The sequence below is a fragment of the Pleuronectes platessa genome, chromosome 11 (assembly GCF_947347685.1).
Source record: "Pleuronectes platessa chromosome 11, fPlePla1.1, whole genome shotgun sequence".
Classification (NCBI taxonomy): Eukaryota; Metazoa; Chordata; class Actinopteri; order Pleuronectiformes; family Pleuronectidae; genus Pleuronectes; species Pleuronectes platessa.
The window spans coordinates 6,250,429-6,273,568 of NC_070636.1; the positions used below are offsets into that span (position 1 = coordinate 6,250,429).

The window sequence follows — 23,140 nt, forward strand, 5'->3', positions numbered from 1 at the left end:
ATAATTGGATCCTTATGAAGAAGGAAAGAAATGACTCTTTCGGACATTGTGGTGAATAAACACATCAGGTTCAAATCTCATCTTGTTTAAAAATACAATCACCTCCTATAAACCAGATCAATGTTTCATATTGCTCTAATTCTCGTGGAGAATCTGATTCCAGAAGTCATACATTACTTTGTGCGTTTGCCCCAAAGCAGATATGACAGATATGACAGGAAGTTCATGATTTGTGACTCAACCCACAGATCCACCCTAGATCTGTCTGAACCAAACCCCCACAGCCACACTACATCAGGACACTCCCAGCAAACCGATTCCAGTGGGCTGGTGTTGCTAGGGCACTTGCTGTCCTCGCACACCCACGTGAGAGGTGCATAAAACCCAGATTAATTTTGAACACCCATACACACAGACACGCACACACAACGCTGGGGGAACAACAAGCACCTGTGAAAAGACGCACATCTGTGAGGGACGGAGAGAAACCATGGCTCACACCGGCACGGCTCCAAAACCGGACACACAGACTCTGTCACCCAGTCCGCCCCCCCGCCCGCCCACAGAGCAAATCTGCAAGTTCAAAAACGACCTCCTCCGCACGGAAGACGAGAGCAAGGAGAAGACGTGTCTCTGACAGGGAGACTAAATGTGTTAAAGTATAAGAGAAGACAGTTATTAGAAATGCTCCTGCCATTTAAATTGAAATCAGTGGCCATTTAAAAACTCACAGCGACAGGAGGAGGAAGTGGCATCTTCTCCTAAACTGTAATTTGAATGGCAGCTCTGGCTCAGATAAGATGATGAGGGCTGATATCCCAGAGAGAGAGAAACCACAACCAGCGATGACCACCGGGGGGAAGAATGTAAAACACACACTCCCCACCCACCACCCACCATCCCTGTCCTAAAGTGTGAATTTACTAATTCCCCCCCTGTGGGTTGAGACTCCTGGAATATGTTTCCACGTGGAGAACACGTCTGGACCCCTGAGTCACTTTGAAATCTTGTTTCACGCCAGGGAAGCTTTCTTCTCCATCGGTCTGTCCACGACGAGGAGAGGGACACGCAGGTTGTGTAACGTAGAAGACAAAGACGTTGGAAAGACACACTTGACTGTTTGTTAAAATGAAATCGTGACGACACTTTTCACTGTTTTCAAACCAGGAATAGATTCATCAAGGATGGATATGCAGATCAATTGTGACAATTTGGTGTCAAGAGACTGAAGCATGATTTCTGCATCACCACCGTTCACACTCACACACACAGACACACAGACACACAAACTTCCACATTCTCCACAGTTCACGCAACAAGGTCTTTGTGTTCTCGCAGGAGTCAGTGTGCTCAGCCAGGGCTCGAGTTACAGCCGGCGAAATCCTCTCACTCCTTCTCTCTCTCTCCATCTCGGTCTCTCTATCTCTCACACAGACACACACACACACAGACACACACACACACACTGACACTCGCTTTGAAGCCTCCATCCTCTCACAGACACATCTCCTGAACAGGCTGGGGAGCAACCAGAGTTTGTTGCTCTCCTGACGTGTCCTGTCTGACTCATCCCTGTCACTCCCCACCGTGCGAGAGCAGAGGATGAATGACCACACAACGTAGAAAAGAGAAGCTGCCAAAAGTCCCAGGTTTCGTTTGGAAAATAACATAAAATAAAAATAGAGCAGTGAAGTAATGGGTTGAATCAGCAATGTGCAAAACCCCCCGGCTCTGACAGCAGAGAACTCAGACGGGGATAAAATGCACTTGCAGAGTCAGAGGCTTAACTGGGAGGCCGTGGAATGACATGATGAAACAGATAGACGCCTGAGAAGGGAAGGAGACTTAAATTAGTGTCAGCATCAAAGAGACGAGAGCGTTCCGACTTAAGAGCCCAGTGACACACTTATTAGAGCCGGAGCTGTTTGTGAGGCTTTGAAAGAAAAGAGGATTTCAGGGCCACAGCAGCTTTTACACTGCGCCGAAGTACAGAGGTCATCACGGGTCGCCGTTAACAGAAGAGACATTCAACTGAGAGGAGATGCTGCTCCAAGTGTGTGTGTGTGTGAGTGTGTGTGTCTGTGTTTGTGTGTGCGCACGCATGCTACGTCTATTTCTAGGAGAATTCCAGAGGGGAGACCCTGTGACTGACCCCCACCTCGCAGGATCTGACAAGATATCACCAACTGGACACGCGCATGCACACACACACACACACACACACTCAGACATACATAAACACACACATGTGGGATATATATGCATGCACACACATGAGGGGAGTGTTGAAGGACACACACCTTTGTACACAGAAGACACACAGCAACGATACACTTGAACATCACAGGTGTAAGTGTGTGTGTGTGTGTGTGTGTGTGTGTGTGTGTGTGTGTGTGTGTGTGTGTGTGTGTGTGTGTGTGTGTGTCGGCTGTTTCCACCGCTGTTGACTTCTTCGTCTTGTTTATTGTGTGTTTAATCTACAATTAACTGCACTATTCACCTCTGTCTGTGCAATTCAATGGCTCATCTGTTTACACTGTATTCCATGATATATATATATATAATAACCTTTGCACTCTGTTATGTTTTGGTTTTGATGCCAGTTTTAGTTTTTCATCTTATATCCTTTTTAGTGTTTTATTATTACAAGTGTTTTTTACAGCAGGTGCAATATTCAAATCACTGTTATTCTACATTATTATTCCGGTTCTTACGCGATATTTGTCCTTGTGTTGTGATTGTTGTTGTTGTTGTCGGTTGCACAATGTACTTTTCTGCAGCTGCTGTCACACTTTGTCAGTACATATGATTAGATGTGATATTCCTTGTGTTTATGTTTTGCACGTTTGCTTATTATTCCTTTGCTGGTGTTTATATTTTGACAAAGTTGTGGGAACAATAAAGTCTTGTGTCTTATCTTCTATCTCTAGTATCTTATCTGTAATATCAGGCACTTTGACACGTTGCTATGACCCTGCAGGGTTTGCCAGCTCCACCAAACACGCACTGTTAAAGAAAAATAACAGTGTTGCCAAGTCTCCAAACAAACTTGACTTGTAGGAGACTGGATCTGACGTCCAGTCCATAACCCACTCAGGAGAAGGAGTTTAACGAGAGGAGTTTCAAACCTTCCTTCAAACAGATAAACAGTCACTCGCTGGAGGTTGTTTCCTGCACTGATTTGCCACAATGTCCAAACTTCCTTTGACACAACAGGAGGAGGACCCCCCCCCCCCCACACACACACACACACACACACGCACACGCACACACACGAACACACACACACACACTGGGCTGGCACATGCACACGCACCCCATACGCGCACGGCAGCAGCAGCAGTAAAAGCATTGCACGCGCACGCCCTGGTTCATCATCCCAGTAGAACCCTGCAGCTCCGCGGGGACGTTTCCCCGCGACGCGCCCACGAATTCCGCCGGAGAAGAGAGGACGAGCCGCTCGAGGTAAAGTTTCCAAACACGAGAGGAACAAGAAGAAGAAGCAGAAGAAGAAGAAGAGGACACCATCTCCTACCTTTCGTTTCTCCTCCTCCTCCTCCTCCTCTTCCTCCCTCTTCCTCCTCCAGCCGCTTCCAAACTCTGTCACGACGAAGCTCCGCCGCAGACAGCGAGGCGGAACAGCCGCTGTGGAGGCTCTGTTACCGGGGAGAGAGCGAGGACTTACGCTCCAACATGCAGCTTACTCCCTGTGAGTGTGTGTGACTGTGTGTGTGAGAGAGAGTTGTGTGTTAGAGAGAGTGTGTGTGAGTCTGTGGAGGGAATGAGCAGGAGGACCGGGGGAACTCAGGGGGAGTTCCCGTCGAGCAGGGCTGCGGGGCGGGGGCTGGAGCAGAGTGACAGGCTTCACTACAGCTACACACACACACACACACACAGAGTCACACACACACACACACAAACATGTTGATGAGCACATTATTCTACTGATGCATGAAAGTGTGTTTATTTTTTTATTTTGTTGCATTGGCGGATCTAGGATTTTTCAGGACCAGGGGGCCCCAATTTGCACAGGGGGGCAATTTGTTCACTTCTGTCTGTCCATCCTCACATGTGACTCTCTGAGGTTTCTATGTTTATTTCCCCGGTTCACAGTTATTTTCTTGGTAGTTTTACTCTTGTTGAAGGTTAAGGACAGAGAACGTTGTTAAACCCGATGAGATAAATTGGGATTTGTGAATACGGGCTATACGAATAAAGTTTGATTGATTGAATTATACGTCAAACATCTTTGAATATGTTTTAATCGTTCCATGTTCTAGCACATTGTGTACTTTTGAAAAGCTTGGATAAATAAACGTTTGTATTCACTTTCAGATATATTTGTACATGTTTACATCTGTGTAGCCTCAATTTAACCTGAACACATCTTCACCCACTGTTTATTTGAAAGCATCACCACATCTTAAATTGACAAAGGTCTGAACATGTTTTGCTTTGCGATGTCGTTTGGATGTTTCAGTGAAATGTTCTGAACTGTGCTCGGCCAAAAGCAGAAGTTTGTTGTGCGAACCTCGTTTTAAATAGAATAAACACATGGTCCTGACTCATGGGTATAAACTGTAAAGTATTCCTGAATAAGGACAGGTGGGAAGGACGTACAACGGGTTCCCGTGGTCTGGGGACGTTTCAGGGGTCAGTTCAGGCGTCGCTCTCTCACACCTGTTTATGTCCCTTCTTTCACTTTCAGAATCTGAAGAAGAATGATGACCACTCACTCTCATTGTTCTCCCTTAATCTGCATTATAGACATTGTGTTCAGTTTTACACTAAATCAACAACACAATATCTAGGTTCATGACCTGAGCTGGAATGTGCAGCTTCTCTGTGTCCATGACATGAATACTTTTTTAGTGTAGCCTCCAGTGCAAGTGTTCATTACTGAACAATACATAGCAACCACATAGTCTGAGTGAGATTTATGCCCTGGGCCTCCATCAGTGATCAATAAATTATACATGATAAAACAGCAGCGTGTGTGTAGTTTAACTAAACAACTCATTTGTGTGAGTGCAAGTACTGGAAATGTGTGTTTCTATGGAGACCAGGTAGTCGGCCACAGCACAGATCCTGAGACAGTTTGAGTTTATAAAAGTAGACGATAAGATTTTTCTTTCCCGTTGGACATGAGGCTGCAGACAACGCCCACACAACCACTTCAGGTGGAAGATGCTGCCCCTTGTTGTTTGCTGAATCTGCCCTGAGGAGACGTGAGCCCTCCCTGGTACTGGGACTCCGTGTCCTCCATCGATGTTATGAGACGCAGCGATGACGCCGGCGCCACTTGATCGTAGACCTTAAACCACAGTTTTAGCAGATGACCCGGCAGGGGGGAAAAACAGCTAAAATGGGATCTGGTCTGTGGTTTGCATCGCTGGCAGTGTGAAGTTACCACGCTGATGAGTGAGAGTAAGACCTGCTGATGGACGATGTGCAGTGGATTTAAATTAAAGCACCCCTGCTTTTTTACACACACACAGTCCCCAGAAACACACACCGACTCACACCTAGCATCCCCCTCCAAATCCTGCAGGAATGTGTCTCCTATAACAACATTATCTATCACAAGGCCCACGTCACATGACAAGAGGGGCCTGTTTGTGTGTACATGTGCGTCCACAGAGCTCCTGGACGGTACCTTGTTCTGCCCAACGAGTAAAAATAAACACCAACACTCAAGTAACACCCGGCATTAGGAGACGGAGCCGCCAGAGGGATGACGAGAAATCGGCCAAACATTTCAGAGCGCTTGCGTGACTGGTCCCCGACGCCAGCAGAGAGCGGAATACAGTTTTACCCTGTATCTAATTTTGTTCCCAGATACGTTGGGAGATATTACACCCGGCGAGGAGCAGCAATAAAGTGAAACCTTCAATTTCATTTCACCTAAAATAATTTTTATAAGTTATGCATACCCGAAATCGCAAACGGCCTCATGTTACTTCAGCGTAGCCGGCTAATTTTAGCTAGCGTGGTTAGTGCAAGCTAATGGGAAGATTTGAGTGGGCTCAGGACACATTGGAAAATGATTACTCGTCCCATTTGGCTTCAAATGAAATACAGAGCACTGCTTTGACTGCAGACGTCTTTGAAACCTATGTATTAAGCTTTGGAGGAAATAAAACCAGTATTTGATCCTTCACAGGCAAAGTGAGAAAATATTTTTGGGTGATTGGTGGAGCAAACAATTTAAGACCTTAAGACATTTGTAACATTAAAAGAGGAAACCCACAAACACAGGTTTGAGTCTTCCTGCTCTCTCTTCACGCTTACATCCAATCTCATTGGGTCGTCAGCATTGGAATTTGTATTCAACACTACATCCATTAGAGGGCAGCACAGACACAAGAGTTTATAACAACGATAAAGACGAAGACGGTGGAGGAAGTTGTGATGATATATCTCCTAAGAAAGAGTTTGTCCCTATGCCATAGTAAAGTTTCATCGTATGAACTATTGCTGAAACTTCTTCCCTCGTGTCTGTGGTCATCTCACTTGAACTACTGAAGACACTGCCCCAACTGCCCAATTGTACTGCTCCATTTTGTCAGTTTGGTCCTTATATGAAAGCTTTTAGAAGACCTTCTCATATCCGGATGTCGGACGGAAGATGTTACCATCGTACATTTAAACCAATAAGCAAATGAAGGCTAACTTTATTTCATGATGTGTCACTACATCTGTTAACAACAACCTTTTGAGAGAAACAATACCTGAGGAGTGGAGTCGCACATTTTTTCCCCCTGAACAAAGAAACGACTCAACTCAAATTGTGCCGGCCGCTCTGAGCTGGAGAGAGAGCTGCAGCACAGAGGTGAACAAGAGTCGGAGGAGAGAAGGCTGGAGGGATAAAAAGGAAAAGCAATGAGGGTGCTGACACATCCTGACAAAATGGAACAGGGAGTGCCACTCAGCACCTCACACACCAACGTGCACACACACACACACAAATGCATATTGCACATGCAAGCTTTGCCTTAAGGACATGCAACCTGGATCTGAGCTTCTGCTGAAAGCAACAGATGCCAGGAATACAGCATCACATATAGAACCAAGGACAACGAGGTCACACAATCATATTCGCTTTCCAACACACACACACACACACACACACACACACACACAAAAACCACAGCTCAGTTTGCAGGTTTGAGTCTGGCAGACAGAGCCGAGCTTGTTATCAAAACCAACCAGTCAATAAAACCCTTGGTTGCATGTGCATTTTTACAAGGTGAGCTCGTCTTTTTGTGAGTCTGTGTGTGTGTGTGTGTGTGCGCTCACTATCGACAGGCTGCTTGCACTCTGCATCTTTGTTAGTTTGGGTTTCGTCTCCACGGGGAGATCTTTGGAGAAGAGGAAGAGTTCCATCAGAGCGCTCCGTGACACCAGCTGTCGGAAGTGGCTTCCTCCTCCGGACCATGCCTCTCTGTGGCTGAGCTCTCTCCAGGCTCTGCAGCGTCTGTGCACACATGAGGCCTCCTGCATTTCACGGTCCTGCACCGCTGCTCTCGTGTCCATATGTTCTCATCCCCACTTCTTTGAAGCACTCGAGTTACAAATTTGCTAAAAGCATCCCCCCCCTCACACACAAACCAAAAACCACAGACTTGTGTGCTAATAAAACTGCAACAGCTCACATATGCACAGTGTAATGTGGATGTTCATGCTGGAGAGAACCCCCCCGCCCCCCCACACAGCCATATGTCTGAGTATCTGCCTATTTATCTATGTATCTGCTTTGGTCGCTGCCTCCCGCATCACTCACACTCTCTCGCCGCCGCAGCAGCTGCCTCTTGTCAGCGTTGCTCTGCAGCAGCTGAGGGCGAAGGGAGGAGCGCAGAATCACATTTAACTGCCGTGGTTCTGGCCGAGGGGGACACAGGACGAGGGGGGGGGGTTAACAGAACATCAGGATCCCATTTAGACCATGGAGAGGCACATGGGAGCGGGACAGGGTGTCGGCCGGGAATGTCGGGGCAGGAAGTGGGAGGTCATGTGTGTGTGTGTGAGCGTGACCGTCTGCATGTTTGGTTCGTGTTCGTGTGTCGCTCTTTAATGTGGTTGTTTGTATTTGCCACCGTTTCCATCCAACACTGTTGTGTGCGAGCGTGTGTGTGTTTTTGTGCTTCTGTCCTCAGCAGCAGAACAGTGTCAGCACTGTCCACACGCATCTCCGGGGTCAAAGGTCAAAGCTGAGGCATGCGGCTGACCACATCAGTCCCTATCTGACACTTGACCTTTGGCCTCTCTCTGCCTGGGCCGGCGGCCAGCCTGCAGCTTTTTCCAAACTGTGGGATGCATGAAACTGAGGAAACTTGTGTGTTGTCGGCTCCATGTGGACGTGGTCTACCCAATTTGTCTTCTGAAGTCCAGCGGGGGGATCAGCAGGGGGCCGATGGAAAACTTGAGTCTGACAGCAACCAGAGATGAGCTGGCTCTGGAGCTGGTGCTGGAAAGATCTGGTTGGGAGGGGAGGGGAGGAGTTTTCTGGAAAGAATGAGGAAAGAAACAGCTTTTCCTACATCTCCACCTCCTCTAACAACTATTAATGCCTTTTCACTTTATATTTTCCTCCTCACGTAACAAACTCAAAGGAAAGATTTATCTCCTTACAGAAGATTTGCATTAGTGGGAGGCTGTCTTTGCTTCTGGCTGTTTTGCGTGGGCATTCGGGAAAGTAAATGAGATTCTAAAAAATAGCTGGCGGTGCGTGAATTTGACTTCTGAGATGTATTTAAAAACAAACAGCTGCAAGGCGTCAAATATGTTCTGGAGAATGAATCAGTCTGTGGCCATTTGTAGCATCTCTGAGAAAATGTAACGAAAGAACACAAGTCAACAAAATATGACAATATAACAGAGGTCCAGTCGATTATAGACATTTAAGGTTGAAGCAAAGAGGCTCAGTGACGATGTAAACTCAACTAAACCGAATGTAAAGTGCAGTCGAATACTTTAGTTTGTCAGAATACTACTTTGTGCTTAAATGGAGGCTTAGGGGAACGTGAATACTTTTGTGAGTATTTACTATTTTAATATTTAACAATTGGAAGGATCACCAAGCTCAAGACGTGAATGTCTGTGTCAAATTTCACATCAATCAATGCAATGGTTGTCAACACAGCTCAATAAGAAAACAGTGTCAGCCTGCAAATGATGGTACAAAGGTCAGATGATCACTGAAGTCAGATTCATTCCCTGGAATCTGGGCCTGTCATGCACAGATTCCAGGGAATGAATCTGAATCAGACTTTTTCTTTGGAAGTGCAACCTCTGAATAAGGGAAACGAAAGCAACGTGACACATGAGTTAATAATTCAGCACCATGTGTGGATTCAGGCTCAGACATCGTCATGATATCATTCTGTTTCACGTCCTCTTTTCCTCACCGACATGGGAACTTCTCTCGTGATGCAACAATCTGGGGCCACTCGGGTTCAATTGTTGAAGTTGTGTATGATACAGTCGGGATGTAAGTTCACAGTCCCTCTGTTTATGAAGGTAACAGAATAAGCACATTCCCACAAAACCGTCAGACGAAGCAAACCAGGTTCAAATTAGCAGCATTTCACCATAATGCTGTAAAAACTGTAGAAGACAAAGTCTGTTGTGTGGTGGCAGAGAAGTAAATGTTGTAACAAAGATTAATTATCAAAACTGAGGAATAAGATAATGATTTATTTTCATCAGCAGCAGAGCAAATACCCTTCAACCAAATGAGAACGTTGTGTACTTGAACATCACACACCAACAAAAACACGACACTCACAAAACTGCGCCGGCTTGTGTTCCTGTTCCTGTCTCAGATGTGATACCTTGCTTTGTAGAAAAAACAAATAACAACAGGTTGTTTGTCATTTCAGAAATAGAGTCTGAGTTTGAGCTGCAGGAAACGAGCTGACCCGCTGTCCCTGACATTCCTGAATACCACAATGCATTATTGTCACTGTCATCGCATCACTGTGTGTGTCTGTTTGTGTGTGTCCAGTCAGTCCTGTCACACTAAACACTGTGTCCCTCCAGGAGGTTTGTTTAAAAAATACCATTTAAATTAATGTTTGATTGTAAAACATGAGCTGGTCCCAATTAACATTTTGAATTGGATTTGATCCGACCTGTGACAGCAATCTCACAGATTCAAGACACAACAGAGTAAAATCAATAGATCCAGATTTTTTTATTTGGATCTACACCAAACTGCACACAGGCATAAATATGCAGAGTCATCTAAACATGCCAGATTTGTTTTTTAAATCAGGATCCATGAGCTATTATCTCTATGAAATCAAGGAAACACAGATGACAACATAACTTCTTGGCAGAGGTAATAAAATCGTGTGTAAACTGAGGTCGACTTAAATTCACGTCAGTTAGATTGAAGGTGAGACGTCACTTAATCCTCTTGTGGGTTCAACTGGTAAAGGAGCCACACATCCAACCCCATGTTTCCATAATTCAGAGCTCCAGTTGTAGACGTACAAAGGATCGAGGAAGAGGAGGTCGAACATCAAACTGAAGAGAGGTTGGATAAGTCAGAACAACTGAGCAGAGGGTGATGGACGTTTCAAAGAATGTAATATCAGTTTATGATAATTAAAATGAAAACATTCAACCTGGGCACAGATGATTCTCTCCTCTGACACGCTCCCCTCTTTTCATCCCTGAACAGTCCAACTCTTCCGAGCCCCCCCCCCCCCCCCCCCCCTTCAGCTGCCCAGTTGTGGGGTCTCGCCCTCGCTGACATATTCCTGGAGAACATTCCTGATTTAACATGCACAGTAACTGCATCAACCTGATGTAATTAATTGTGCAAAAGGAGTTTTCATCTCTTCGGAAACTGATTAAAACGATTAAAATGGAGCGAAGACAAACATGTCATTCCGGAGCTAATGGGCCGAACTGCGCTCGGTAACAGACACAAGTAATAAACCTACTGTGTGCAGGTTTCGTCTTTTCATTGGTCCCAATTAGTCCGTGTGTTCTCATTTCTACTCAGCAAGCATGTTGTAAAATCTATTTTTATCCAAGTCCTGGTAAATTCCTTTTGATTTCTAATTGCGCAACCTTTAAAATCTGAAAAGCAGATGCAGAGACGCTGTAGTTCAAGGTTGTTTTCTTCTCTTGGTAAAGTGTTTATTGGTATTTGTGGTTTGTTCGTTGATTTCTTACCAAACTCGACCCAGTGATCTGGTCATGAACAGTTCCGAGCCAAGAAAGAGGCTGATCAACAAGAGCAGGCCTGTCTGAAATAGAAAACCTCCACTTCTGCCTCGTGCATTTAGTCATGTTAAATGACCATAAGTGTAATTCCAGTCAGCGACACAAGAGAGGGGCCCTCTCTCTGCCCTCCATACCACAGACTGGGGGGAGACGCCAGACCAACACACACACAGGAGGGAGGGAGGCAGGGAAGAGGGAGGGAGGGAGAGAGATGGAATTTTAATGCACAATCTTTACACCACATGTACACACACACACGAAAACACATATATCATATTAACGTCTCATTTAAGCTTCCATAGGATTTTTTGAAAGCATGTGTGGCATCTGGGCATGAATCATAGTGATCTTTTAAGAGTAAAACATGGACCCTGTAGGATTCAGGTTTACAAGACCATTGCAAAAAAAAAGGTTTAAAAACATCGACGGGCACTTGTCCAAGGCTGCTCACCCATAGGGTTAGTTTCAACCAAATATATAACATACTATATATATAGTTGTTAATATTTTTCTGTATTTTCTATATTTTCTTACACTTAAGTATTATTATCCTTTGGGATTTTCCCACTGAGGGACTGATATAGGATTATTTTATTTATCTTACTTCTACCAGGTAATATGGTAAAGTGGGATTATTTAAAGTATCATAAGTCTCACATAGAATCCTGTTTATTAGGATCTATTTCCATAAAGCACCTACAGCCCATGTGATAACACCTGAGCCTCGATGATGCTGATGGGAGAAAACGTGAGAAGAAACTATGAGAAAAAGTTCAAACTCATCAAAACAAACAACACAAGATTGCATTCAATTTCATTACATGTCAGAAGATGCGCTCATTGCTTTCTTTCCGAGAGGAGACTGATACTGCTGTGTTGAATGCTCAGTGGCATCAATCTTCTCAACTCACTCTTGGCAAGAGAGTTAATAAGCTAATTTAAGTCTTGATGGCCATGTGGAGTTTCTGTGTGAGGTCATGGTACCAGGTTGGGGACACACAACTTTAGCTGGGCAACTTAACAACAACACACAGGGACATGTTTTTCTTAATTTCCAATATACCTCACGTGAACAAGTCATTGTTTTGGTTTTGCATCACTGTGACTTTCTGCAGCCATGTCTCCTCCGGAGGACCCCACTCTTCCACGAGGCTAATCCGACACGGTCTAGTGCTCCAGGCTGCCATGTTTTGGAAAAGCAGCACAGTGCAGGGGTCAGATCCTCATCGGCTCTGATGTTTGTTTACATTCTCGCACTGGGCCGCCTGGGACAGACGGTGGCCATTTAAAAGTGGAATCGTGGGAAGAAACAGGGGGCGAGGGAAATAGCCCGGAGAGAGTGAGACGGCGATTCTGAGCCTCTCCTCCCTGACGGCACTTTGGGATGTGACACTGTCAACTGTGCTGTGCTGCTCTTTGCTTTTCTGTGACTGTGACCTGGATTCAGACCAATCTCTAAAATCTGTCATGGGGCCGTCACTGCCTTTGTGGTCTGAGATGTAAACCATGTAAACGCAGCGTTCTCGGTTCAAAGGATTTGACCTTGGTCGCAGTGACTCACTTTTCTATCTTTGAACTCACGTTTAATTTTTTCTACACAATAGGCCTTATGTCAATATACAACACTGCTGACTTTGCTGGACACGTCAGCACCAAAATAAATAAATAAATCTTTTAAGATTGAAGCTGATGTAGACGCATCGATACGTTGTGAACAGATATGAGTTGGATCTGCATCACTAAAGCCTTTCACTGAGAGTTCAGCATCGATTGTCTTCACTTACAAAATGATCAATGGCGACTGAAAATAGTACAGAACACTTTCTTCATGCTAAATAATTCACTCTCCTGTTCAAGGCATTTTGTAAAATGGCAAAACGAATGGGTTTTAATAAACTGTTTAAAACTGTTTTGATGATAAGTAGTGAACAATTTATGCATTTGCAGTTTGGAGATACATGGTAACAGAATTATTACACCTACTGAATTTGTCAAATTAAGATTTGTAATTTTTAGTGTTTAAAAGAGTTGTTTTGGAAGGAAGAAAGTATTTTCCCTAACTTATTCAGTTTCCTCCCGTCCATGTGACATATCACGTATTTGTATCAGATTAAACTTATGTATCCTGAAGAATTAAAACTATAGAGAAACTATATATTTGTGAGGGAGGCTGTCCTCGCCTGTCTGTGCTCCCTTACATGTGCAGCAGGCTCAAGGTGGAATCTATGTTTTGATGCATTTAATTGGTTTATTAGACTCAAATAAAAACATGGAGGATGAATATGTTTATCCTCAGGACTTATTGTGTTATCAGGGAAAAACAACTATTAAAGCAAGTTATAACGTGTTATTTAACCTCCTTACTTCAGCAGATGCATCTTCACTTCACATTGTCTGATAAGACTGTGACAGAAATGAGACGTGTGAGGTCCTGGCTGCAGGATTACCAGCTCTAGTCTGCCTCACCATGGTCACCTGTATGTATTACAACTTTGGACCAACCAATAGCTGTCACAAAAATATAAAATCATGAATCTTGTGAAATGTCTAAGGTAGAAATGTATCCTAAAGTTTTGGGCTGAAGAAGATTTTTACATAAATCTATTATTTATAAAATAATAATAACCGTGATAATAATAATAAAGCGTTTTATTTTGAAGATGTGTAAGGGAAGTGTTTGATCCGGGATCTCTTCTGGATCCCGATTGGTTCTCGCTGTCCTCCTGAGACCAGCAGGGACCAATCAGCGGCTCCAGCTGCAGACAGATGCGCTCCTCTCTCCTCCGGCTCAAGATGAGGCTGCGGCCGGTTCTCCTCACACTGACTCTCACGGTGTCTGTCGCTTATTACGTTTACATCCCGCTGCCCGCCTCCATCCAGGAGCCGTGGAGGCTGATGCTGGTGGCCGCCGCCTTCAGGACATCGATGCATCTGGTAAGAGGGAAACGATTTCATGTTCAATTCTCTGGAGTGCACGGTTGTAAATATCAGGAACACGTGAGTGCAGCAGGGGGGGCAGCTGCAGCAGTGATGCTGGGGGGAGGACATGGATGGATTCTGACTGCTGATTAAATATTGAATTTAAAATGTTGATTGGAATGTATGGAAATAATAACCATGAAGAAGTAAGCCAAGCTTTATCATTAATATTATATTCTTTTGAAACTGTTTAAAAGGAAATCTGGCAAAGAATGTTTGTATAGTCCAGATAAAGCAATAACAATAATACTAATATCCAGATATACATATGCGCATATACAGATGATATGCTCAGGTTTACAGTAGAGGAGCATCATCATCCACTAATCGGGTATGAAAGACCCCTGAGCAGGATTAAGGTTCCTGGGTGGTCCGAAGTGGGTTTGGGTGAATTGGGACTGATCCTGGTGGGCCACAGCATCTTTGGGCAGGTGGTTCATTAAATAATCCATAAAGTTTTTACAGGCCCTGTCATGCGCAGAGAGCTTTCAAGGACCAGTGCAGCTCTACAGCATCCTTCCAGGGCCAGTCAGGAGAGAAGTTATGGGTCCACGTTCAAACTTAACAATCCAGTACAGGGACGGGCTGTCCTTGATAAGCAATTTAAACCAAACTTGATCTCGTCTTGTTGTCCAGAGGAACTACATTTGGGTCTCTCTCCTCTCGTCTCTGTCCTCAGGCGTCTCTGAGGGACTGGCTGGGCTGCGACGGTTACTTCAAGTCTGTCAGGTGGCCCCCGGAGAGCTTCGATGGCTCGGGCAAGGTGGGGGACAGCTCCGAGTCCGGCGGAGGGGTGGTGCCCGGAGTGAAGGTCAGTGACATCACTTTCGCGGGCATCCCGGTCAGAGTGTACGAGCCCCCGGCCGGAGGGGAGGGCCACCTGAGGAGAGGGCTGATGTATTTCTATGGAGGAGACTGGGCCCTTGGTGGCACAGGTGAGTAAGGACATTAGTGCTGTCCTAAAATAGAATAGTGAGGGTATACAGATCATTTTACCATAAATGTAGAACTTTCTTTGCACTACAGATGAAGATAGTATCAGTAATACAATATGCTAATATTTGCTCCATCAATTTCCTGTATTTTCTTGATATTTGCTCAATATATGGTTGAGAAAGTCAAGTTTTAAGAGTTTTATTTTTATTCCCTGTCCTCTGCGAAGACAGTTTAGTTTTTCGTCTGGTTTTTTTTTTCTTGATTTTGAACAGAGAATGTGTGGAGGGGTGGGGCCTGACCTGAGGGAGGAATCCAGGAATTTAATTTCTCTTTTGTAAACATTGCAAATGTGTTTTTCAACCTTTTCCTTAATTTCTCAGAGAATAATTCATTGATCCTGATCAGAATCATTTATATTGATGTCGTCAAATGATTTGTCCAGATTCCAGATCAAGTGCAGTTTCACTTTTGTTAATTTGTCTTTTCCACACTCTTCCATCCTTCATTTTTCTCTATCTCACTCCCTCAGAGAGGCGTTCAAGCGATGCCCTCAGCCGCACGGTGTCGGACGAGCTCAACACCGTTGTGGTCTCTGTTGTGTAAGTGTGTGTCTCCTGCAGCGAGATGAGATATTGTGGAAGTGTTACGACAGGTTTGGTGCTACTTGTTGTGACATGTAACTGACTGGAGTTACCCTCTTTACTTTAGAACGTGCATATAATGGTATGATCCTCAGCTGAAACATGTGCAACCATTGTCTTTCAGGTATCGTCTTTATCCGGAGGTGCACTTTCCCGTTCCGTATTTAGACTGCCTCGCTGCTGCCAAACACTTCCTGTCTCCAGAGCTTCTGGCCAAGTACGCAATTGACCCGGAGCGCGTGGCCGTGTCAGGGGCCAGTACCGGAGGAAATCTGGCTGCTGCCGTCGCTCAGGAGGTAAAGTTGAGCTGCCACCTGTAGAAATGAGCGTCACAAGGTAAATAATGATGTGTTTGTTCCTCTTCTCCAGATTTCCAATGACGACACTGTGAGTGTGAAGTTCAGCATCCAGGCTTTAATCTACCCGGCGCTGCAAACCCTGGACTTCAACACACCTTCCTACGTGCAGAACCAGGGCATACCCGTCCTCTACCGCCCCCTCATGGTTCGGTTTTGGCTGCGCTACCTCGGCGCCGACCTCTCCCTGCAGCCCCAGTTGCTGGTGAACAACCACAGCTCCTCACACCACTCGGCCGTCAGCCCAGAGCTGAGGGCGCGAACGGACTGGACCGTGCTCCTGCCCCCGAAACACAAGAGGAACCACAGGCCTCTGGTTGTCGGTAGAGGTTCACCGGGGCTGGTGAAGGAGGTGCCGGGGCTACTGGATGCACGGGTGTCGCCGCTGCTGGCAGGACCAGAGGTTTTGGCCAAATGCCCTCGGACGTACATCCTCACGTGTGAACATGACGTGTTGAGGGACGACGGGCTCATGTACGCTCGGCGCCTACAGGACGCAGGGGTCACGGTCACCAACGACCACCATGAGGACGGCTTCCACGGCTGCTTCAGCTTCACAGTCTGGCCGGTGGAGTTCGATGTGGGGAGGAGGCTGGTCAGGGGCTACCTCAACTGGCTGCAGAACAACTTGTGAGAGTGTGTGTGTGTGTTTGCAAATTAGTTATGAGTGTGAGCATGTCTGATTCTTTGAGACTTTAGATTTGCTAAAGGGATTTTTAAGAGCTGAAACATATGATCTGATCTCTAGGCCGTCACCACATCACAGCCACAAGCTTTCCACCGAAGGATGAAATAACAAGATGATTCCACATCAGCACTTTACTCATTCATACATTTAGACAAGTGTGTGTCACAAGGAATGGAAGTGATTTTATACTTTTCCTTTTTTTAAATAAATGTACGATAAACTCCCAAAATCAAAGGTTCATGTCGGCAGTGGTTGATTTTATTGTTCTGGTGAGAAAACACAGAACAGATCATTTTCTTTTTGTATTAATAATAATAATATTGTATTTATGGAAGTTAAGGTTATATACAAATAACACAAATATATTACAACGCACCGCGCACAACAGGGTTAAACCGAGGCAGAAACCAAACTGCAAGAAGAAACAACAACAACAAATAGCAAAACTTAATCAGTAAATAATTCAGATCAGGATATTCTCTCTTTTAAATAAAATGTCTAAAATGTCATTACATTTCTAATAGACGGTATTTGAACTTCTTCTGCTCCCTGCATAACAGTAAAGTGATGACTTCCCTGACAAATGATGCCACTTGAAAGTCACAAAGCAAAACTCTGATTCCATTTATTATTCACATTGTGTTGTATTACAGGATGTACATTAGGTTTCTGAACAGGCCCCGAGGCTGCTATCAATAAAATGTCTTGAGACTTAAATGACTCGACAGGGAAAACTGTGGAACTCTAACTCATCGCTGGAATTACATTCACTGTCTTAAAGCACAACCAGCATACAGACTGTTTGTAAAGTCTTATCGACAAACTCAAAGAACTTTACAAACTCACACTCACATTCTGCATGTGGCACTTTTATATGACGCTATCCTTTACTCTGACAGGAGGAGCCGGGGATTGAACAACCAATCGTGATGACGCCTGGGACATTGGTATTTTCTAGAAATGCTTACCATGCATTAAAAAAAGAGAGCAACTGATAAGATTGCTGGTAAAATGTTAATGTTTTCAAAGAATTCAAACGGAGAAACAAAAATACTTAAATAAAGTTGTCAATATTCATAATTAGTGATTTCATAAAAGACGCTTCATTAAAATACATGGTTTAATCATATTTATCATATGTCACCTTTATCCGCTCCCATTTGAAGGTTTACGTATAAATTCATAAAAATACTTGTGGGTTGCTAATTGCTTTTTTTGTGCTAATCACAGATATTAAGTGGTATCCAACACACCTACTAATAAAACATATATTTATACACAAGAAGGGAAAGAAGAACACTGTGGTTTAGATGACGCAGCTGCTAAATACATAATTACTGTGTAACTATTACTTGAGAGAACCAACACGCTCAGAGGCGCATCAGTCATTTTTATGATCAAATAATTTTCTCTCACCTCAGGGGTTAGTGAGTTCCTGGGTCACTAAACCAGCAGCACCAAATATCAATACAGCAGCGTCCTCTAGTGGTTCGATAACAGCAGTACTCAAGTACGGTTGTGAAGTACTTGACGTGACTATTTTCAATTATTGCTATTTTCAATACCACTCTATTTCAGATGTAAATATAGTATTTTAATCTTCCAAACCTTGATGTGGCAGTTAAAGTTTGCAGTTGTTTTTAAAGATTTTAGTTTTATACACTAAATATATGACCAGCTTATAATATATGATCTTTTTATATAGACTAAGAAAACAGAATGTATAGACATCCGTTAGAATTGAGAGCTTCACGCCACAGCATCAAAATACTACTTATTTATTAAAACATTAGTAATGCAATAATAAAACATGGTCATGAAATACTTAAAGGTCCCATTTGTTTTCATGACGAATGCTTTTACTTTTGTATTTTTACTTTTGATGTCTCCAAGTGTATATTGTACTCCATATATTGTACATTTCTCTCTATATATCCGTATCATATGTGCATTCTTTATATTTTCATTCTTTATACTTTGCACAGTTTTTGTTTAATGTTATATATCTTATATACTGTGATATTGTTGCTGCTATATCCATCCATCCAATTAAAAGTATATGCAGGGACTTTAACTCAGTGTCGGTAAATTAAGTCAGCTGACAAAAGAGAAGCATCCTAAAAGAGCTGGATTACCCCCTGGTGGTTGGCTGCAGCATTGCAACCTCCATGTATTATATATACATATGGGCCAACCTGAAAAGAAAATGAAAACTACACGAAAAAGTATTTTTTCCTTAAAATGTTTACCCTCATTTCAGGTAGTGCCAAACACGTTGGTTTGTCTATTTATGTTCATTTGTCTTATAAGTTTGGTTTGAATTAGTTGTTTGATTCTCTTAACACAAGGTGAGACATAATGATTGACAGCACAGCTCCCCTACTAAGCAGAATCTGACCCACGAATGATGTCACCAGCACAAGATGGCGGCCCCTTTATTCTGGATGTTTTGGTTTCTTAAGTTGATAGAAATGATTGAGGATAAAAAACATCTTTTATTTCCTCCCACGTTCACACACTGTATGGTTTCCTGTCGGGGGAAATACCCGCCCAGTGTCAGGCCCGGTCGCTGGTGACAGTCTGTGTGCTTTGTGCTGCAGCAGCATTTTTCAGCACCAGTCTGTTTTATGAAGGAGACAATGAGCAGCTGTAAAACTCAGACGGGAATTTAGGGAGATTCCATGACTTTAGCAGGAGGAACGCCTGGAGGAGAAACCTTGAGGGAGAGAAAAGAGGAGTGGAAGGCAGAGGAAGGTGAACAGAGTGGGATCCATCTTTTAAAAGCCATTTTACGTTTTCTGGGTAGAATTGAAGTACTTTGCTTCACAGGACGGCAGCTTTCCTTTCCAGAGAAGAAGCAGCAGCAGCAGCAGCAGCAGCAGCAGCAGAAGCAGCACTCCTCAGGCTTTCCTGTTTCCAATTGTTCTTCAGCGTCAGGGCTGGTTGGGAAAATACTTAACGTTTTGAGTCACTGTGTATAAAAGCTTCAGTAGCTGAACTCTGCACATGTTCCACACAGGGACATGACATTCTGTCCTAGTGCATTCCTATAGCATTTTTCGGCAATAACCATTAAGAGTCAACTCTACACTCAGAAACTGGCTTAAAACGAGTGGGGCCTTGAGACGTTCCAATGAAAACACCCCCCACACCCTCAGGAATGTGACCTGGGAGTTGCTCTTCTGTAAAAGTGCAGAGTAAATAAAGATCATTCATTGAGGGGGAGTTTGGAAAATACAAGGTTTTCAGTGGATTTCTCTTTTTTTTATGCCGACTGCGCAGTCACGCAGTTGCTGCCCCCTGTTGTTTATCCGCAGTACTGCACTCTGCGTAATGAGGAGGCCCCTCTCTCCAATATTAGCAATTTTGAAGTTGTCTCAAGTTGTCGTCTCTTTAGTTGCGCTCACTTGCCTTATGTGGTAAAAATATATTCATATCTGTGTTTGGTTCATTAACTGTCGGGTTTCCTTTCAAATCCCCAATGTTTACATAGCATATATATATATATAAAAGTAAACAAAGTTTTATTGTTAAATGTTTTGTAATCCGATGAAGACTTAGATCAGTTGTTTACAGACTTATGGCAGCAACATCTACACATCTGGGATTAAAACTTGTTGCATGTGGACACGTCAGCTAGAGGTCAAAGGTCAACAGCTGACTGGACTGAAGAAATAACAGAAACACAAGTGGCCCCGATATTAAGGAAATAGCTCGAAAACATTGATGCATTTCCACTCATACAATAACTCCCCAGACACATGTTCACACATGGTCTCTCCCTCTCTCTGCCGGCTTGCCATGGGATCGCAGACAGGCATCTCTCTCAGGGTGTCATCTTCCCCGCCTCAGGCCAGACAGTCTCAATATATCACTCACCTTCTCCACCTCCCTCTCTGCGAGCCTGGGAATTGATTCACTTCAGGGGAATGCAGGAAACGCTTATCGCTTTCTCTTCCGCATTTTGAGATTTTAATCACCGAGGGGAAACAGAGTATACACTTCTTTTCCAAGAGACGTGGACCGATCGCACTTACGGCCACTTTCTCAGAGTCATTTGCATACGCACGTCTCCTCGGCGGGAGCTGCTGGAATTCACGGTGCACATGCATGACTCTGTGGGTTGCGTGCACGCTGGTCCTGGTGGTTGGGAGGGTCGTCCCACTTCCTCACACTGACAATGGAGCCGGGGTGAGAGGTGGAGGAATGAAAGTACAGGAATCACTCAAGGTTAAGTCGGGCAGATTGAATGACTCCCCTGTGACGGATCCCGCTCAGTCGCTACGCTGCAGCACTAACAATGGCGGGTCACTTGGCACTAATCTGCGAGCATTCTCTCAGATCATTGCACAATAGCAGGAAAGAGAAGAGAGAAGAAAAAAATGCTGTTTTTTTATCTGATTTTTCAGACGCCGAGCTTCAGGTTTTCATGCAGTGATGCTGCTAAATGGTCTGTAGAGCTTTTCCAGTCATATCGACCGCTCAGAGCTCGAGTCACATTCACTCCATCGCTTCCACACACAGAACTTTGTCCTTAACACTGTCAGAGTTCAGTATTTTGCCAAAGGAGCCAGGGTTTGAACCAGCAACCTTCTGGATATGGGACAACCCCCTCTACTTCCTGAGCCTCAGCTTTAGTGTCCTTCACTCATGTTAATCATTGCAACCTTGGTTATATGGAAATGTCATATCTTTTTTGGGGGGGTACTCCCATCTGCAATATATACAAATACACAGTATTAGATTGTGTTTTTCAATGTACATACAGTATATAATCACTCAATGAGATTGAATTATATATATTTCCACTTCCTTTATTTTTATTTCACGTAATTTAATGGAGCATGTTCAGTTATAGCCACATCTTATCTCATTTTTATATTTAAAGCTCTATTTAATATTTAATATTTAATTATATTATATCCATCTATCTACGTACGGGCCTTGGTGGATATTTATATATATATATGTTGTCATGTTAGACTGTTATATTCTACAAGAGGGCTTTCATTGGTTTATTTTAATTCATATTTTAATTCACACTACTCTTTATACATAAGCTTGAAAAGTTCTGTACAGATACAATTTATTATTCTATTAACGTCTTCTACAGTTGTTTTAATGATATAAAAGAGAAGCTGAAAATATTATATAAAAATTGAAAATAAAAGGAAATTCCATGAAAAAGGTCAAATATCTTCATTGGTGTTAAACTGCCAGAGATTTATTGTTTCCAGAGGCTCTGTGCTCTTCTTAAAAGCCTCGTCCCGCCAGCAGTTATCTAATGCTGCCTTCACTGGCTCCTCATTTCGGAGACTGGAAGTCGTGAAAACCATTTGCAAAGCTTTTGAAGTGCTCCTGGCTGGAAGTAATAAAGACATAGAGCCAGTAAAAAAAAAAAAAAGTTATGGCTGATGCTTGGAAATCTGGATTTAAAATGTCACCAAAATACTTTGAACTGCAGAAAGAAGGAGAAGGTGTCAGAGACTGAAAGACAGTCGCACCTTTAACCACCTGCTGCACAGTATCTAAAAGGGTCTCATAAAATGCTAAGGTCACAGTTAGGCTCCTTTTCAAAGTGCTGTCACCACACATGTTTTCCATATAAAGTAAAATGTGCTTCGGGGCCTTTAGATGATCACTCCACTATTATCACACACGATTTTATTTAACTCATCAATACTATCAGGATAAGATAATATGTTCTTGACTGAAGACCAAAGCTCACAGGGCCTTTGTTGTCGGTGCCCCAACCCTCTGGAACAGATTACTTGACTTTCTTTCTTTTTGCAACTGCGTCTCGTGTCTCCCTTTTTTAATAACTTTCAAATGAGGCAGTTTTATTTTATCTGCTGTCTTTGTAGCAGCTGATTTAAAATGTGCTTATAATAAAGTTATTATTATTATTATGATGATTATTATGATTATTATTATTAACCCTTTGAGTGAAAAGGGAGAAGAGGTTGAGAAGAGTTTAAATCTGAACATCTCCACGTGCTGATGAAGCCTGTGTGTCGATCCAAAGTTTCAGAAAAGCCAATAAATTGACCTTGAATTGTGATTATTAAGAAAAATACGATAAATAACCTGATAGATATCTTAATCAAACTCGGCACCATCTTAATATCAAAAAATTCAAAGATCATATATATATAGATATATCTATATATCCATTTGGCTTCAGCACCTCCAAGTTTTCCCTATTTTCGTGGGCCCCTGAAGGCCCCTGGGAGTTGCAGTAAATCTCCCTGCTTATTTCTGTCTAATAACAGTGACATCTTGAGGCTGTTGTAATCCTCCAC

The 23,140-nt window shown here is 43.5% G+C and overlaps 2 protein-coding genes across 3 annotated transcripts in view; one reads left to right on the top strand and one right to left on the bottom strand.

Annotated features, from left to right (window-relative positions):
- ppp2r3a (protein phosphatase 2, regulatory subunit B'', alpha) overlaps positions 1 to 3,792 on the bottom strand; it is a 57,996-nt gene extending 54,204 nt beyond the window's left edge. The window contains exon 1 of the mRNA XM_053435078.1: positions 3,536 to 3,792. The gene's annotated coding sequence lies outside the window, so the exon portion shown is untranslated. The remainder of the gene's footprint in view (positions 1 to 3,535) is intronic.
- Positions 3,793 to 14,024: 10,232 nt separating this feature from the next.
- On the top strand, positions 14,025 to 16,784 carry nceh1a (neutral cholesterol ester hydrolase 1a). 2 transcript variants are annotated; one of them, XM_053434985.1, is made up of 5 exons: positions 14,025 to 14,172; positions 14,897 to 15,152; positions 15,683 to 15,752; positions 15,919 to 16,090; positions 16,164 to 16,784. In XM_053434985.1, exons 1-5 carry the CDS (start codon positions 14,032 to 14,034, stop codon positions 16,782 to 16,784), a joined length of 1,260 nt encoding a protein of 419 aa, XP_053290960.1. In that variant the 5' UTR covers positions 14,025 to 14,031. The 2 variants fall into 2 exon arrangements, with proteins under 2 accessions (XP_053290960.1, XP_053290962.1); XM_053434987.1 differs by having other exon boundaries at positions 14,897 to 15,146.
- Positions 16,785 to 23,140: the final 6,356 nt, after the last annotated feature.